The sequence below is a fragment of the Pipra filicauda genome, unplaced genomic scaffold (genome assembly GCF_003945595.2).
Source record: "Pipra filicauda isolate LSUMZ 115617 unplaced genomic scaffold, ASM394559v2 scaffold98_size3848907_pilon, whole genome shotgun sequence".
Classification (NCBI taxonomy): Eukaryota; Metazoa; Chordata; class Aves; order Passeriformes; family Pipridae; genus Pipra; species Pipra filicauda.
In genome coordinates, this window is record NW_024105186.1 from 2826896 (window position 1) to 2843734 (window position 16839).

Genomic DNA, 16839 nt, shown 5'->3' on the forward strand with positions numbered 1-16839 from the left:
TGACCCCTCTGCTCTTTGACCCAGTGTAAAAAAAATGAATACTCCAACATGAGCTTTTCCAACTGCTGAAGCAGTCCTTTTATTGCAAAAACAGTACAAAAGTTCATGGGTCCATGTCTCAGAGCTGCAGCCACCCCTGGAACAAAGGGCTGCTGGAGGAGTCAGGTGTTCTGTGTGAGCTGCTGCATCACAAGGGCACAGAGACTCATCAGCTGCAAAAATTCGTCAGCGCCATCTGCCAGGCATTTGTCCACTTCCTGCAGACAGAACAGAGGACGTAAAACCCTCTGAAAATAGTGCTCAGGGCATCTGTGTCTTGGGGTACAGTGGAGAACCCCAAGGTGAAGTTTGGCAGGTGTTTACTGAATTGGCACAGATTTCTCCAGCAGTCACACACTGCACACCCCTCCTACTGAAGTGGGAACAAGAAGCTCTCCAGCCTCCATCTTCCTGGGGAGGCCACAGCATGGCAGCTCCACACAAAGGGATGCGCCATTGGCTCTGAAACGACCTGCCAGGAGCATCCCTGCAGGGCATCGACACCACCTGCCTGTCTGCAGTGAATTTAGCAAAACCTCCACCACTGCTGCCTCTTCTTCTAGGTCAAAATTTAGCAAGTTAATGAATTTTTTATTTTTTTTAAAGGCGTATTTTACACATCAGAATAAAAACTTGCATTTTGCAGCCCCTAATTTTTTTGAAGCGATGACTTAATTTGTCCTAATTTTTCTTCCCACCTTACATGAAAAACAACCAAACCCACAATCCTCTTGCTTGAGTCCCACTAGAACAGCATAATATGATCAATAATTCACTTAACTGGGGTTCGATTCCTTCGCATGAAATTTCTCAGGATAAAAATTTAGCTTCTACCAAGAAACACTCAAAAAAAAAAAAACAATTATCATGTACCTCTTGGGAGAGACCCTACAAACAAAAATTAATCAGTGAAGATTAACATGGTTTGGGTTTTTTAACTGAAGCTACAGACTCACCGCGAGTTTCTCCACTATGACAGATTTCTGCTTGTCACTGAAATCTTGGCTCTCCACCACTGTGTCGTGCAGCTGGTTTACAAGCTGAGCAACAGCAAACCCCTCATTGATGAGATTCTGTGCCAGGGAGAGAGGAAAATGGAGGTAATTCAACTGGAAACCCAATCTGAAAAATTCTGTCTGAACTGAAAGACTGTGCTGAAATTTAGTATGGAACTTCTACATTTTGGAGGACAGTTCAGTAGCTTGTGCACAGCCCTGCCCTGCATCCTGCCCAACAGAGACCCAGAGTGAGCAGCCAGGAAAGGCTGCACGAGCAAGGCAGGCACAGAGCAGTAATTTTGCCCAAATGTTCTTCCAACTTCTGACAATTCACATCTCGGGGATTTTGTGAGACATCTTAAACATTTAACAACCTCCACCGAACCTGTCCAATCTTACTCTAAAATTAGGAAAGCCTGGCATCCACAGCATCATGTGGCAGTTTCACAGCCTTCTCATTTTAAAGTGCCACCTACTTTGATTTATTTTCTTCATCTGGTTGTTGCTAGTCTCAGGCATACAGAGATCTGTAAGGCCAAGGCTCTTTTGCTAAAATAAAAACCATGGTAACTAAAGATAGCTTTTTAAAAAAAAGCAGTAGTGCCCAGTTACAAAACCAACAAATACTGAGAACAGTGGTCACTGAAGCCATTTAGGAAGAAAGAAGTTTATGGAAATAGAAAAAGAGTTGGTGCAACCTTATTTTTCTGTACAGCTAAATCCACTCCCATGCTTTACAGAACTGTGTGTCCAGTTGTGCCACCCACCACAAAGCACCTACTCTGGCAAGTGGAGAACAGCTACAAACCACTCCATTAGATTAGATCAGATCATGGCCTGATAAAAGACTATGCCAGCCCTGAAGGTTTGGATAATCCATATCATCACCTCTTAAGATCAACAGTTTCAGACACCACGTAAGTCAATGTGAAAGTGTAAGACAGGGACATCTGCACAAACCCTTGCACAACAATTTTAAGATCTGCTGCAAGTTTACAGGAGAATAAATCCAGACTCAAACCCAAAGGTCCTGCCAAGACTATCCAGTGAGGCTCAGCCAAGCAAAAAGCAGAAGGCTGATCATAGTGACTTTTTTCATAAAGCCATGGAACATTTCACTGGAAGGGGGAATGGTACTGTGGCTGGCTCTCTGTCGGGGACAACTTGAGTTAAAATCCAGTTCAAGACTGACTGAACCTGCTTTAACCTCTCGAGATTAGGAATTTCCCATTATTCAGAAAAATTCTGTATTAAAGAAAATAAACCCACCACTATAAAACAGTAGCTTTTGCTTTCTCCAGCAAGGTCTATTTTAAGTCACTGCAGTTTGTCTTACAAACTTAATCACTAGTGCACCATAAGATTACCACGAAATATTTTAAAACTGAAGAGTTATTACAGCTTTATTCAGATACTTCTCATCTAACACAGCTTCTGAGTAATGAAGAAGGTGACTAGTCCAGGGACTACTACAGTCCTCTGAAGAGACAGTTCTAAAGGCCTGAGCCAAGTGTCTCCCTCAGAAATGCTACTCTGCCTAATTCAGCCTAACAGCTCCACATGCCACCAGTTTAACTAAGGAGAAAACCAGAGTCCCACTGGTAGGGAAGTTTATTTCCAGCTTTGACAGCTTTTCCTCAGAAGGGAAAGCCTGGAGTTCTAACTGGTAAAAGACACTTCCCAAAACGTGCATCCAAACTGATTGAGGCCAATGTTCTGCTGCTGCAGCCCAGCAACAAAGGATTCAAAGGGCAGTGACTGAGGAAAATATTCAGGCTGGAGCACTAAGAGGACATTACCTTTGCCAGTGTTTCCAGTTTCTCAAAGGAACCACTCTGGCACCCCAAGAGCAGTTCATCAATTGTCTCTTTAGGGATGACCTGTAACAAGAAGTGACATTTCTTAATTTCTACTTTGTAAACTTAAAATTGATGTTGATGCTTACAGTAACAGATACAAACTGCTCATGGCAGAGGCCATTTCAGCATTTCATTCCTCTGCACACCCAACCACTTTAAGCAAGTATATGACAGACCCACTAAATTTTGAAAGTGAGAGTTAGGCTTTAATATTTGTCCTATATTGGTGATATTAAAACAAAAACCATAAAGACAGTGAACTGTCAAAGTCACCTTCATGAATCCAACACACAACTGTTACTCAGGACATTAAGTGGAGGACATACTTCGACACTGAGATCAGCCAATGCTTTCTGCACCATTCTATACTAAAACAACACAGCAAATCAGTTTTACTTCCAAAGACACACCAGGGACATCCAAAAAAAGCCCAATGCACTAAGATCAGACAATAAATCAGAAGAAAAAAGGTTGACAGATGCCATTATTTTGCTCTACGCAGGGAAGAGCTGCCCATTTTCCCTTCTACTCACTGTCACACTCCTGCCGGTTGAGTGTCTGGATAGTTTGTTTTCAAAGCTTCTTTATTAATCTTTTGTACTAAGGTCACTCCAGGGTCACAGAAGTTATGTATGACCAAGAACTTCATGGTTTTATGAAGATGTAAAGTTGGGTTCTTTTGGTTTAAACAAGCATGACTCATTCAATAATGGAATTTCATGCTTCTCTTTCCTGTCATTACAGTCAACTTCTGCCAGGTTTCAGATATCTGATATCTATTCAGATATCAGCTCTGTTTTACTGCTAGATACACAAAACTGAACAATGACTTCACTGAGAAAATTGCTTAAAATTGTTCTGCAAAACACTGCACAGAAGCAATTGCCTCTGGTTCCATTAAAGTGAAAACCTCTCAGCCCTTACAATTACCTGTGATGGCAGCACCTTCAAGGGAAATGCATCCGTCATTAAAGCCCATTTATTTTTCAGCTCCTCAACTCCTAATCTCACATTTCTTGCTTTAGGGGGTAAGTGTTTTGTTGCTATAGGAACACCTTCACACATGTTTTGTTGAATGCATTTCCTCCCAGGTTTCTCCTGTCCCTGTCAGTATTATCTATGTCATTCTAGAATAAATCACTGCTGTTTTGTTAAAAAGCAGAATCTACACAGATCCTTGAAGAGACACTGTCACTGTGAACATTTAAGTTGTAAATGAGCTGCTACTGAAAGTCATTCCACTGTGGTGCTTCCAAACCATATTTTCAATGAGCTGCTACTGAAAGTCATTCCACTGTGGTGCTTCCAAACCATATTTTCAATGATCTATACTTATATATATATATATACACACATATATATAAAAGCACCAAAAAATGTCCTAATCTACTGTTCCACAAAAGGCAATACATTTTGCATTTATGGGCAGAATATTTCAACTTGTTTGAATTATAAGACTATTTCACAGTTTACCATGATTTACAGAAGAAGTTGCTAGAAACTTGCTATGTAGCAAGTGTACAGAATCAGGCAGTCTTTAAAATTCTGGTGGATACTCTATTGGTACCATACTGCAATACTAGTGAGTATCGAACAATTTTCTAATCCAACTTTAAGTAACAGTAGATAAGGGTAACAAAATGCTTTTCAGAGTAATTACAGGAGAAACTGCAAAGCATAGCTTACCCCAGCAATTTCAGTGACTATCTTCTCTGTGATCTCCTTGCCACCCATTAGGCGAGTGGCACTTTGAAGGAAAGTAATTGCTTTTCTTAAATCTCCTTCTGACACTTTCACAAGGTATGACACTGCCTGAAAAACAATGTCAGAAAATACTAAATTATATGCTCACTGTTAATTAAAATCTAGTACACTTTTTTAATACAGTTATTTTAAAACATCAAGCAGTGCCTAAAGCAGATTTTCAGAGCCAGGCACAATACACAAGTCACAAAGCAACCTCTCTACTAACACAAATGTGTGCTGGCAGTTTCAGAATGAAGCATGGTTTAATGCCAGTGCACTTAGCAGAGAATAAAGAGCCCTATAGTTTAGCTTCAGTCTTCTCTGGTGGACACTTCTCTGGTTTTAGGACAACTCTTAAAATTTATCTCATCTACGGAAGGAGAATAATACCTAACTGAGTTTATGTATTGCATTTCGTACTGTTGAGCAGCCTGGAAAAGTATGCTGACTTGGTCTCTTTCACTGCCATGCAATTATGCACTGGATTAAGCAATAAAACTACATGGCAACCACGAAGTCACCTCATTACTGATCTTCACATGTTCCTTCTCAGAAACGTCCAGCAGCCGCTGCTGTTGGATACTGTCCGACAAAGGCTTGAAGCGGAATTTGGAGCATCGAGATGTTAAAGGTTCAATTATTCTGAAAGAAAGGAATGTAAGTGTTTGGAAAATCAATGGGTGGGTAAAATTCATACAAAGAAAGTTATCAAGGCGGAAAAGGTTTAAATAACCTTAAAACTGCAACACTGTAAAAAAAAAAAGTTGAAACCTAAATATTGTTTCAGTCTTGCATTCATATAGTTACATCTCTACTGACTGAAACCTATGAAAACTAGATATCAATCTCTTAGCAGGGAAAAAAGAAAGAGACTACAGAACAGGCAATAAGTCCAAATAAGCAAAAAGTCCCACATGTACCTGCTGATGTAGTTACAAATAAGACAGAAACGTGTTGTTTTAGACTCTTTTTCCATGGTGCGTCTTAAGGCTGCCTGGGCTGCTGAAGTCATTGAGTCTGCTTCATCCAGGATTACAATTTTAAAAGGAGGACACATTTTACCACTGAAAAGTAAGAAGAAACCTGTTATCCAAGAGACATGCAATGTACAGATCAAGGAAAAACAAACAACAAAAAACATAAGCAAAAACAACACTGCAAATAGCGAATCATATTTTACTTAAGAATGTATACTTGATAAACATAACACATTCAGAGGTTCTATCTTTTTTTACTATTTTTAGATAAAGGACTAATATTTGTAATTAAGGGGGGGGTGAGTTCCCATGGAAAGACCAACACTTGAATGCTGCAAAAGTCCTCTAAAACACATACTTCTGCTTTTTCTTCTTTCAACACCTAATGTAGCTCATCTTTTTACAGGTTTCCTGATTCCCTGAACTCCAAAGAACACTGCAACAGACTGATTTCAGTACCTAAGACCATTTTTTGCCAGACAGTCCTGGCATGCAGTTTCTTCCCGTTACTTTCCACAGTCCACACACACGGCTTGACCTGCACAGGGTTTCTCACCACCTAACGCCAGAATCCTTTTGGCATCTTACAAACTGAACCCATCTTGTGTGAGATCCTCCACTAGGGAAGTAACTTCCACCATGATTTATGCAAAGAGGTTTTTCTATGGCAGTCAAACATCTGCAAAGACAACAATGTGTGACCACACCCAGAAGTCTTGATCTTACAGGATTTTCCCTGTCTGCCTCCAACGCTAACAGCACTAGCAAAAGATCCTCCCGGCTATTCAAACCCCCCAGCATGAAATTCCAGGAAGCCAAAGCTCAGCCAAAGCACTGTGTGTTGCCAACTTTCGGGCAGTGCTGACCCATCATTTATATTGGAAAAAAACCCAACCACTTGCTTTGTCCAAAGCAGGAGGGGTTTGATCCAGCACTTACTCTGAACGGCTCCCAGATGCAGTGAGCTGAGCAAAAGCCTTCACCTTTTCCCGAATCACTTGTATTCCGCGCTCATCAGAAGCGTTTAACTCAAGGACTCTTTGCCGGAATAATTCAGGCCTGCAAAATTTTTATTACAACATGTCAGCTGCTAACCCTTGTAATGATACACTGTAGAGTATATCAACAACCCTTCTGGCTGCTTTGAATGGCAGGGATTATTTTTATCAGCATTACTAAATAACATTGTTAAAAGACAGTAAAGTTGAGATCATTAAATGTTAGGTATGAATTTCCATTAGCTATTTTTAGACTCTCCTCCCAGGCTACAGAAAACAATGAAGTATAAAATTACATCAGTTATCCAGGAAAAAAAAAAGTAGGAAGTTGGCTTCATAAATTCAGAGCACTATATTGTCTGCCTTTTTACTTATATCACGAGAGCAATGTGGAATAACAAGTAAAATGCCAAGATACAGTCACTGGCAGTACTACCAAATGAATTATCTACAAAGTATAACACATGTGGTATTTAGCAGCAGTATTACACAGCAGCAACTCTGATTAAAAAAACCAACTCAACAACTAATACACTGGATTTTAAATCCTGGGAATCAAAATGGACTCACAATGTGAAGTTGTCTTCCTACTACTAAAGTAGAAGTGGTTCTCTCCAAAAAACAATGAGTCAAAAATTAAAGATGATGAATGGGATGGGGGGAGGTACTGAAGTCAGCACTAGATTTGATCGTAACATCAAACACCTCCTCATCCATTTTTTGCTTATGGATCACTGAATTCACAACTCAAAAACTCCCAAGTGTTACAAGTGAGCTGATGAATGCACACATGCTGAATTTCAGTCTGACTCCCAGTACTACTTCCAGACACAATTCAGTGATGCACAGACTGAATCACAATTCAGAGATTACAATTCAGACATTGTATGAAGTACTCTGAGAACAACTTACTGAATAAATCATAAACATTGGAATTCCTTTACAAAGTTCAGTAAGGCAGATGCAAGTCATATTTTTTCCATACTCTGCTGTAGGGTTACATGGCTGTTAGTGTTAAGTGCTGTAAGTCTATACTGGTAATAGAAACCAGTGGCTTGTGGCAAGACAAATGAGAAAGAAATCTCATGTTGGAGCAGAATTAGAATGTGAAGATATTCCTGAAAAAATCCTGGAAGCTACATAAAAGCAGGCAATGACCAGAGGCACTGTGTCACATGATCAGAAGACATGTGACAGTCAATTACACCAAAGCAACTTGATTTCAGCTTACCCAAAGAGTTCTCTAGCAGCTGCTAAAATAGTGGAAGTCTTTCCAGTTCCAGGTGGGCCATAGAACAACAGATTGGGAAGCTGAAACAGCAAGGCACCATTTTTAAGAAAAGTAAATGAGTAGAACAAACAAAAACCAGCAAAACCTACTGAAAATCTGAACATCTAATAGAACAGAAACTATCTACTCCTTACAGTAAACAATACCAAGTCTTTCACTACTAGGTCTTCAAAGGAGGACAAACAGTTGCTGTTTATAAGGCAGCATGAACAAGCTGTTATTTGGTGGCACTATCACATGTTCTATCAAAACTAATATTCCCTTTTTTTTTAATATATACAGATACTCCAGGACATGTCTGAGATCACTAAGGCCTTCAGAATTTACTGTTATGACTGCAGTGACATACAAATTTATTCAAGGATGACTTTCAAGCAGCCTGGATAATGCTAGCAGTGCACTGGGACAGCACTGGTCCCAGGTTAACTACCCCTTGCTTTCTCAGCTCCCCAGACTGCCTTGTCAAGCCATGCTGGGAATTCTCCACTGCAGTGAGCACAGGGCAGCTCGGGAATGCCTGTGATGGATTCAGGGAGGGCAATGCAGACACAGTCACAGGGACACTCCCAGTGACTCACTGCACTGCACAGCCCTGCCAAATTCACACCCACCCAAGGAGTTTTCAAAGGAGACCAGTGGCATTTCTTAAAGAGATTAGGTTAATTGATCTTTAAAATAATTTAATTAATGACCTCAGCATGAAAAAAAAGACAGCATTAAGGAAATATGCTGACACAGGAAGATCAAAGCAGCACAGCAAAGACTGCAGTAATAATTATAGGATGACATTTAGCAGCACGAAGCAAAACAATCTCCCAGTTTGAGAATATAGCTAAATATCTGCTAGATACCTGAAATTCATCAGCTGGAATAAAAGGTGGGTTTGTTTTGTCTGTCAGAGAGCTAGCACAAACCAAATTTGTATAAGCCATGACTGAATTTTGCCTGAAATCAAGAAGCTTTCTAACTAGCATAGGAATGATAGCTTTCTATACTATCTCAATTAATCCCTTTTATAAATTATCATTTTAAAACTGCTGTCTTTAACAGTAGGAGATGTTCCAGTTCTACACTCTTAGAACAAGAATCCAAAAGTCCCCTCTGATCAACAGCAAAAAGACAAACCTCTCAGTCTGACTTGATTTCCAGCCCTTAATAAATGTTCTATTTTTAAAAAGAGTCAACTAAAATTAGATTAGAGAATTCTATGCTGAATATAGCACTCAACGCTGACAGAATGGGAACAGCAAAACCAAAACCATTCAAAGAGCAGAGAAAAATGCAGAAGTACACAATCCATAATCAAAAAATGAAATAGAGACAATCATTTTGGTACCAACCAACCCATTCTAACAACTAAGACAAGACACAGAGAACAGATTCAACTGTGTACATACTGTAAAAGTAGAGAGAAGAATTTCAATCTTCCATCAATTTCTAGTAAATAAATAATTTTCAAGTTTTGCCTGCTTTTTCTGCCAATCAATCATTGCTTGTTTCCCTAATTACTAACAAGCAAACTGCATCACATACTAACATTTTTTCAAATTGAGACACACACAACATTGTTGTGCTCCTCTATCTTTTATGACAGCTCCAGGGAGATGAAATATGTACTGAATGACAGCTGAAAATTCACCAACCTCCTGAGGTTAGGACACTGCAAGGGCAGATGTTTTCAAGGAGATTCATAATTTCATGCCTCAATGCTAATTCACACACTACTAGTTCTCAAAACAAGCATTAGCAGGTAAAAAGTTTTAATAAGAAACTGTTTCTTAATTCCATTACACCTCTACTTTATTACTGTTTGTTTCAACTTCATTTATGCCTTTTTCTCATGGAAGTATTTACACTACTTTTTCACCAAGCAGAGCCTAATCCTTTATGTAACTGTGGCAGTATTTTTAAACAAACTGCAACCTGATCTGGTTATGCATTTTTCTACGCTTGCCAGGGGTAAGCAGGACACCTGCAGGCATCACCCTGTTTATGGGAAAGTCACTGCATACAGTGCAAACCCCAACTCCTTTTCCAGAAGTTCCGGTACAAGTGAAGATGTAAATTGCAATGATAATCCTACACTTCACTCTTTTTTCAGTCACTGAGGTATCATGAAGCAAATGAAAACTAAGGAATACTGTGCCACTTGTCAGATTCTTTGCAAAAAACACAAACAAATGAACAGTCCTGGCAGACAGAAATCAACTGCTCCAGTTCAAACTCTGGTCTCCACAGTTCATAACAGGACGGATGCTTGCTCTTACAGATGGAGATATAACGGGCAGTTACAAGTCCTGCTGCATTTAGAAGCTCCCAAACCAAGGCCCACAAATACAGGCCAATCAACAGAGGACTAGCTATCCATTCCCAACACTAAGGTTTAAATAAAGCACATGACACAAACCTACAGCGTTGTCACAGCTGTTTCTTTGATCTCCCCAGATCTCCAAATTCAGTAAGAACTTCTGAATAAGTACCAGCCACCTCAGAGTTTCAGTTACACTTCTGCCTTTTTGACAGAATAAGTCCTTTCAAGAACTAATAAAAATGTCCAAATTTTAAAAAACGTCAAATATAAAGTACCTGCATGATTTTGTTCTCAAATACCTTGCTGAGTTTGGGTTGCTATGGCAAAACACAAAGCCTGCAACCACAAGCAGAAGTTATGATTTGTCTGTTTGACTCAGGAGGCCAAAAGTGTACTAGTCTCTGAATCCAAGAAACACAGCTGATCCAGAAGCTGTAAGGTTTTAAATAACTGTTGCTCAAAATAGAACTTCCCAACCCATAACCTAAGTGATGTTACATAACTGATATGTCCAGACAGAAGAGGTGGCAGCACCTCATTTTCTCTTGACTGTTAACAGTTTCTTCCTAATTACCCCAACTGTACAAATACTGTAATACAGCAGCATTAGTGTTGAAACACAGATTTCTGTGGGTACAACACGACGTGACAAGGTTACATTACAACAGCATTCTCAAAGCAAATTGGAGACATGAACTAAAGAAACAAATACAAGTCCTTCCAGTTCTGTCATACCAGTTTGATTGTGGCTCCCCACGCTCAAATGAATAAGGCACTTTTGCTTTTGCAAGTTCTAATTAGATTTTCAGAGGGAAACAGACTCACACTAGTCAAAATAAAAACTGCAGAGAAAATTGTTAAAAGTTTCAAGTACCAAAGACTCCCTGTGCATATTGAGCATCAGAGCACACTATGAGTGAATAGCTTCTTGAATAAAACTCTGAAAGGTCCAAATTGCTTCATTTAGGTCTGGGTGAGCAGACAGCCATATCACAAATGGCATTTTCAGAACATCCCTGCCAACCATCTCAGGTGGCACTATCAGATCACAAAAACAGAACCAGCTTTTGAAGCACAAGAATGACAATTCTAGGTGAAGCATGGAGGAAAAAAGGTCTCAGCTTGTACAAAGGAAGAAATTGTTCAGATTTGAAAAAAAAAAAAGCACAGCTATCACTTGGCTACCTACTTTATTTCTGCCTTCATTCCTTGCACCTCCCCATCAGCTGGTTTGGAAGAAATAACCATCATACATACCAAACATTTACTACATTTTTATCCAAAAGCAAATGCGACTGTAAACAAATGCAACTGAAAATGCTCTGCTCATCTTCTTTATACTTTTAAGTCACAGAAGAAAACACTGCAGTGAAGTCAGAGCAACTGTCACACTTAGATTTTTAGAGCCAGAGACTGACTTTGAAACTTTAACCCAAACAGTCTGGGTATCACTATCCAAGTAGTAGGCCTGGCACTTATAAATTAAATTTCCCTCATTAGCAAACAGTTTTAGTGTTTAGCAGTTTCACAGGAGCACTGATAGGTCACTAGAACTGTTTAGGAATGGCTGGCAATCCAGTCATTCTTTCCCTTCTTCTCTTAAACATGAATATCAAAAATACTTGTGGAATAGTAGTGAGGAGACAACAAAGGCCTTTTCAGATTTGAAGCTACCAACAAGAAGTTTACCATTTGAGCTTTTCCAGAAAAATTCCAAACTGTATCATGGAGCTGACACTTTTACAGTGTTTGAAGGGCTGGAAATACCAGAAGCTTTACACATATATCACAACATTCAGTGAGGAAGTCACTCAGCTTGTTTGTAAAGTACCAAAAATGATCATTGCTGAGTTGGAAAAGAGGAATTTTCGTTACCACTGGCTCAAGTGTCTGTCTAAACTTGCTGATTAGCTAGATGTTACCATTACACTCACATCAGCACCCTCCAGGGACTTCTTCAGCACAGCAACAACTTCATCCTGGAAGGCAACTTCATCCACATTTTTGGGGCGACTAAATAGAAAGACATTAAGTACAATTTATTAGCTAACAAAGTTTCAGAAACAAGATGAAATTGAGAAAAACAACATTACATCAGATAATGAAGAATTACAGTGGATTTTGTAGCTGAGGTCAAAACCATAACAGAAAATCTAACATCTCTGGTCCACGTTACCGAAGCGATCTAATTCCTCAGGAAGCTGTTTGTCTTTTTCTGTTGTAAACACCTGTCAGAGCTGTTTTTAGAAGTGGAATTGCAATATTTTACCACACAAAACCAAAGCATTTCATGCACTTACGCATGGAACCACAGCGATGAAACTGCATCGCTTGACATGGGCAAGAAGCGTTTTCTGCCCAGTAGCATCCACAAAGGGCTCTTAGAGCAGCTCACAGTGCTGAGTTTCATCCAAAACAGGACAAGTTAAGCTGTCCTCCCTGGTGTGGACACCTACAGCTGCGACCCCCCTTGCTATGCACCCACTGTCTCTCCACAACCCTCCCGAGCCAACCCCTCCTTCACGGCCTGCGACCTCAGAGCATCCCTTACTATTTCTCCACCCAGGGGATGGGTTTGGTCCTCTTGCTCTCCCCGCTGCTCCCCGCCGCGCCCTTTTCCTTGGCAGCCACGGGCTTGGTGCTGATGGAGGACGGGCCTTTCAGGAACGCCTGCATGGCTGCGGCGGTGCCCGCTGTGCTGTTCTGTGCCGGGCTGTGCCGGGCTGTGCCGGGCTGTGCCGGGTTGTGCCGGGCTGTGCCGTGCCAGACCCGGCCGGACCCCCTCACAGACCCCCCTCAGCCGGAGCCCCCAGGCTCCTCAGGCCTTTCCCGCCAACCCGCCGCCGTTGGGGGCGGAGCCGCTTCCGCCCCCCAGGAGCCAATGAGAGCGCGCGGTGCCGCCGTGGGGGGGGGGAGCGATGACGTCACCCGAGAGCCGAAGGGGAGTGCGGAGACGATGCGCGCGCCGAGGGCGCGAGGCGGGCGGAGCCTCAGGGAGGGCACGCGCCACCCCCTCATAGATGGCGGGGCCCCAACGTGGAAAAAAGAACAAAAAGCCCCCATCAAAAAACCAAATATAACCCCTAAAAAATAATACAAAACCCCTGAAAAGAACAAGCGCCGTACGACAGCAAGCGGAGGAGGGGCTTCTCTCTCCGATGGGAGGTCCTGAGGCAGCGGCCTCTGCCATGACGGCCGAGGTTCGTCTTGCGGGCTCTGAAGGTGCCACCGAGTGAAGTGAAATAAAACTCAGGGGAGCCCGAGGCCTTCACGGGCCTGTCCAGGGTCGTACATTTGCGGCTGTACGGGCGTCGTTGCTCAGCCCTGCCCCGTCCCCCGCAGCCGCCGTGAGAGCGGCTCCCCCGGGTGTGCAGGCCCGGGGGTTATTGGCGCTGAACTGAAGCGAAAGCGAATCCCTTGTGCTTTCCCGTTACCTCTAATAAACTCCATTACAGTAAAGGCAGGGAGGGAAAAATTGAGGAGTGTGGTTGATGTGACAGATGCCTTTAAATGATGAAAAGGCGTCCTGGTAGATGTGACAGTCGTGGTGCACGCCCACGTTTCCATGTGCTGGGTGGCCGTAGCTTATTCTCCACCAGCCTCCACACCAGCTCTGTGGATAAAAAATGGAAGTATTTCTGCTACCAGCAGCTGTGTATTGTGTGGCTGCAGATGTTCCACTTTACTATTTTCCCTACTCCTGGCCACGAGGCACAGACAGAGTAGCCTGGGAAGCCGCAGTAGTGAACCCCCAGAAGAGAGCTTGCGGAAGGGAAAAAGAGATTGGAAATGGTCTCTATGGCAACAGATGAGCAGCCTTTGGAAAAGGAGATATGGGGAAAAATTTAGGCTGAAAATACATCAGTCAGTGGGACAAACCTGTAATCCTTCTCTGGGCAATTTTAAATAAGCTGTTTCCTCTCATCTGGCATTCTGCCACGAAGAATGAAATCCAGATTGTAGCCTTAGCAAGAAATGCCCACACATATAATTACTGCAGTTGTCTTGTTTTAGATGAAAATGCAATGATCTTTTTTCCCACTGTAATTATATTTGGTACTTCCAAGTCATGGTGACAACTGATTTCTGAAATCAGTTTCTTTGTGAAACTGTAAGGCTTTGTTGCCTTTTTGAAGCTTAGTTCTTATTGGTGGTTTGTATTCAATCCACTCTCCTTAGTGGGGCCACTTCAAATGTACCTGGCATTTGAGCATTTTGTCAACTTTGTATGATCATCAAGTTCCTTTCAGCAGTGGAACTTCCTGTCTGCTACATTAACTTAACTTCATAACACAACTTTTTGTTTCATTACCTTAACAAAAGTTTAAAACTGCAGAAAAGAATAATGAAACCCAAGCTTTTGTCTCTTACTCCCTGTTTTTCTCTCCCTTCCCCTCATATACACAAGGACTGGAAATTATGCTTGCTCTATTCTATTGAATTACATTCACTCACCATCTTAAGGTCCAACAGATCGAACTCAGGCAGCTACCATGTCCTCTCATTTGCTTCTCTCCAGCATTTCCCATGTCATAGGCTGTGGTTTATACCAGCCTAGTCAGTGCTCCTTGAGCTGACCTAAATGGGAAGCCTGGTCCCTTTCCTTCCCAGTTGTGTGGTTTAACCCCAGCCAGCAACTAATTCCATGCAGCAGCTCCCTCACTGCCCCTGTCACCCTGAAGGGGTGGGGAGGAGAATCAGAAAAAAAAACAACAAAAAGTAAAACTTGTGGGTTGAGATAAGAACAATTTAATAATTAAAAAAGTAAAATATAATAATACTAGTAATACTGAAGATAACAACAGCAATAATGGTAATAGTAATAACTGTAATGGAAAGGAGAGAGAGAGAAATAAAACCCGAGACAGGGAAGTGATGCACACTACAATTGCTCCGTCCCTGCTGACCAGCCCATCCCTGAGCAGCGATCGGCCCCTCCAAGCCAACGTCCCCTGTTTATACTGGGCATGATGCTCTATGGCATGGAATATCCCTTTGGCCAGTTCAGGTCAGCTGTCCCAGCCATGCTCCCTCAAGTTTTTTGTGCACCTCCTCAGTAACAGAACATGGGACACTGAAAAGTCCTTGATTTAGGGTAAGCGCTACTTAGCAACAACCAAAACATCACTGTGTTATCAACATAATTCTCCCACTGAATCTAAAACACGGCAGTGTACCAGCTCCTAAGAAGGAAACTAACTCTATCCCAGGTGAAACCAGGACACCAGTTTCTTATGTCAGCATTTGCAGGTGTACAGCCACAGAATGAGGGTTCAAGAGCTCATCTGACAGAAACCCCGTGTGTCAGGGGTTAGGGACAGTAGCAAGGCAGGAGAATTGATTAGGGGGAGGACATTTGTCTTTATAAGTTACTCTGCCTGCTGCTGTGGAGACCTGCTCATGCCTCCATCAATCTAGACCTTCAGTCAGTTGACATTATAGCTTTCTAGGAGATCAGCTCAGGGTTTTTTATGACACTGAAAGTGGACAAGTGGCTTCCTTAAATAAATTACATGGAGTATAGAAAAGTAAGCTGATCCTAAAAATTACAGGATTACTGTTTAACAGCTTTGTCTAAAAAATCAGGCTTTGTTTTAAAAGAGGAAAGTGTTGAAAGAAATTAATGCAATAAAAATATATGGATTTTCATAAAAAATGAACAGCAAACATTTATCTCTTAACTTTCAGCATTGGAAGACTTCTGTCAAAATTATGTAAGCAACACAGAGCAGACTGATGTTGGCAGTTTTCACTGTCCAAGATGTATAAACAGGAGAAGGTTCGAAGCAAGATGGCAAAACTGTTGAAAGGTATGAACTGACTTCTTTTTTCCCCCTAAGATATAGTAACTAGGGCAGCATTTGTCTCAGCTCAGCTCAAGAGTGACTGTGGGCTATGATCACTATATAAAAAAGTCATGGCTAAGGTAGATACTGCAAATAGGGAATTATTCATTCCTTCTCAAGATGCAGGAACCAGAGGCCTGATATTGAACTATCAGGCTTCATACTTAAAACCAAACAAAGTATTTTTTTTCACACAATGCATATTTAAATTGCAAATCTTGTTGCTACCAAACTTTCTAGCTGCGAAAATTATAAATAGATTTAAAAATAGCTAGACAGATTCATGAAGAAATGGAGTATTAAATATTATCAATCGTATGCAAACTTAAGCTCAAAAAGTCCCTGAACTGCAATCTGAAAGGGGAATACTGGAGAGGGACCCTCTTTAAGTGGCCTGTTTCATACACTCTTTCCTAAGGGTATATTAATGATCCTGCTCACAGATGGACCACTGTGTCAAGACAGCTGTTCTGGAGCACAGAAAGTGAATGATTGATGTAAATGATGGTGACAAAAAGGTTTATGATGGGGAACGAAGAAAGGGACAAGAGCAGAGAGCTTTGCTAGAACTAGTGTCTTTGGTGCCCTCTTTTTCTTTAGAGAGGATGTTAGCGGAAGCTGTGCTCCTTTTTAAGGAGCTGAAATGGCCCCTGAGACAAAGCAGGTCAGGCTTTGCAAAGTTGAGGTAAGAGTCTAAGTGTGAGGGTAGAGCCCCTGGTGTTGCCAGGGGAGCTTTGTGTGGAGAAAGGGTGTACATGCAAGTCTTGGCAGAAA

The 16839-nt window shown here is 41.5% G+C and overlaps 1 protein-coding gene across 2 annotated transcripts; it reads right to left on the reverse strand.

The window, feature by feature from the left end:
- Positions 1-49: 49 nt before the first annotated feature.
- Positions 50-13033, reverse strand: RFC4 (replication factor C subunit 4). 2 transcript variants are annotated; one of them, XM_027712895.2, is made up of 11 exons: positions 12981-12996; positions 12771-12940; positions 12154-12232; positions 7849-7928; positions 6559-6678; positions 5563-5706; positions 5164-5284; positions 4583-4708; positions 2837-2917; positions 996-1112; positions 64-257 (listed from the first exon to the last, which is right to left on the reverse strand). In XM_027712895.2, exons 2-11 carry the CDS (start codon positions 12893-12895, stop codon positions 162-164), a joined length of 1089 nt encoding a protein of 362 aa, XP_027568696.1. In that variant the 5' UTR covers positions 12896-12940; positions 12981-12996; the 3' UTR covers positions 64-161. The 2 variants fall into 2 exon arrangements, with proteins under 2 accessions (XP_039233935.1, XP_027568696.1); XM_039378001.1 differs by having other exon boundaries at positions 50-257; positions 12771-13033.
- Between the last annotated feature and the right edge of the window lie 3806 nt (positions 13034-16839).

Coding starts and splice junctions, on each gene's coding strand:
- RFC4 (XM_039378001.1), bottom strand. CDS start 12,895: ATGCAGGCGTTCCTGAAAGGCCCGTCCTCCATCAGCACCAAGCCCGTG. Junction 12,233..12,770: donor ATCCCCTGGGTGGAGAAATA/GTAAGGGATGCT, acceptor CTTTCTATTTAG/TCGCCCCAAAAATGTGGATG. Junction 5,285..5,562: donor ATTTGTAACTACATCAGCAG/GTACATGTGGGA, acceptor CCTTTCTTTCAG/AATAATTGAACCTTTAACAT.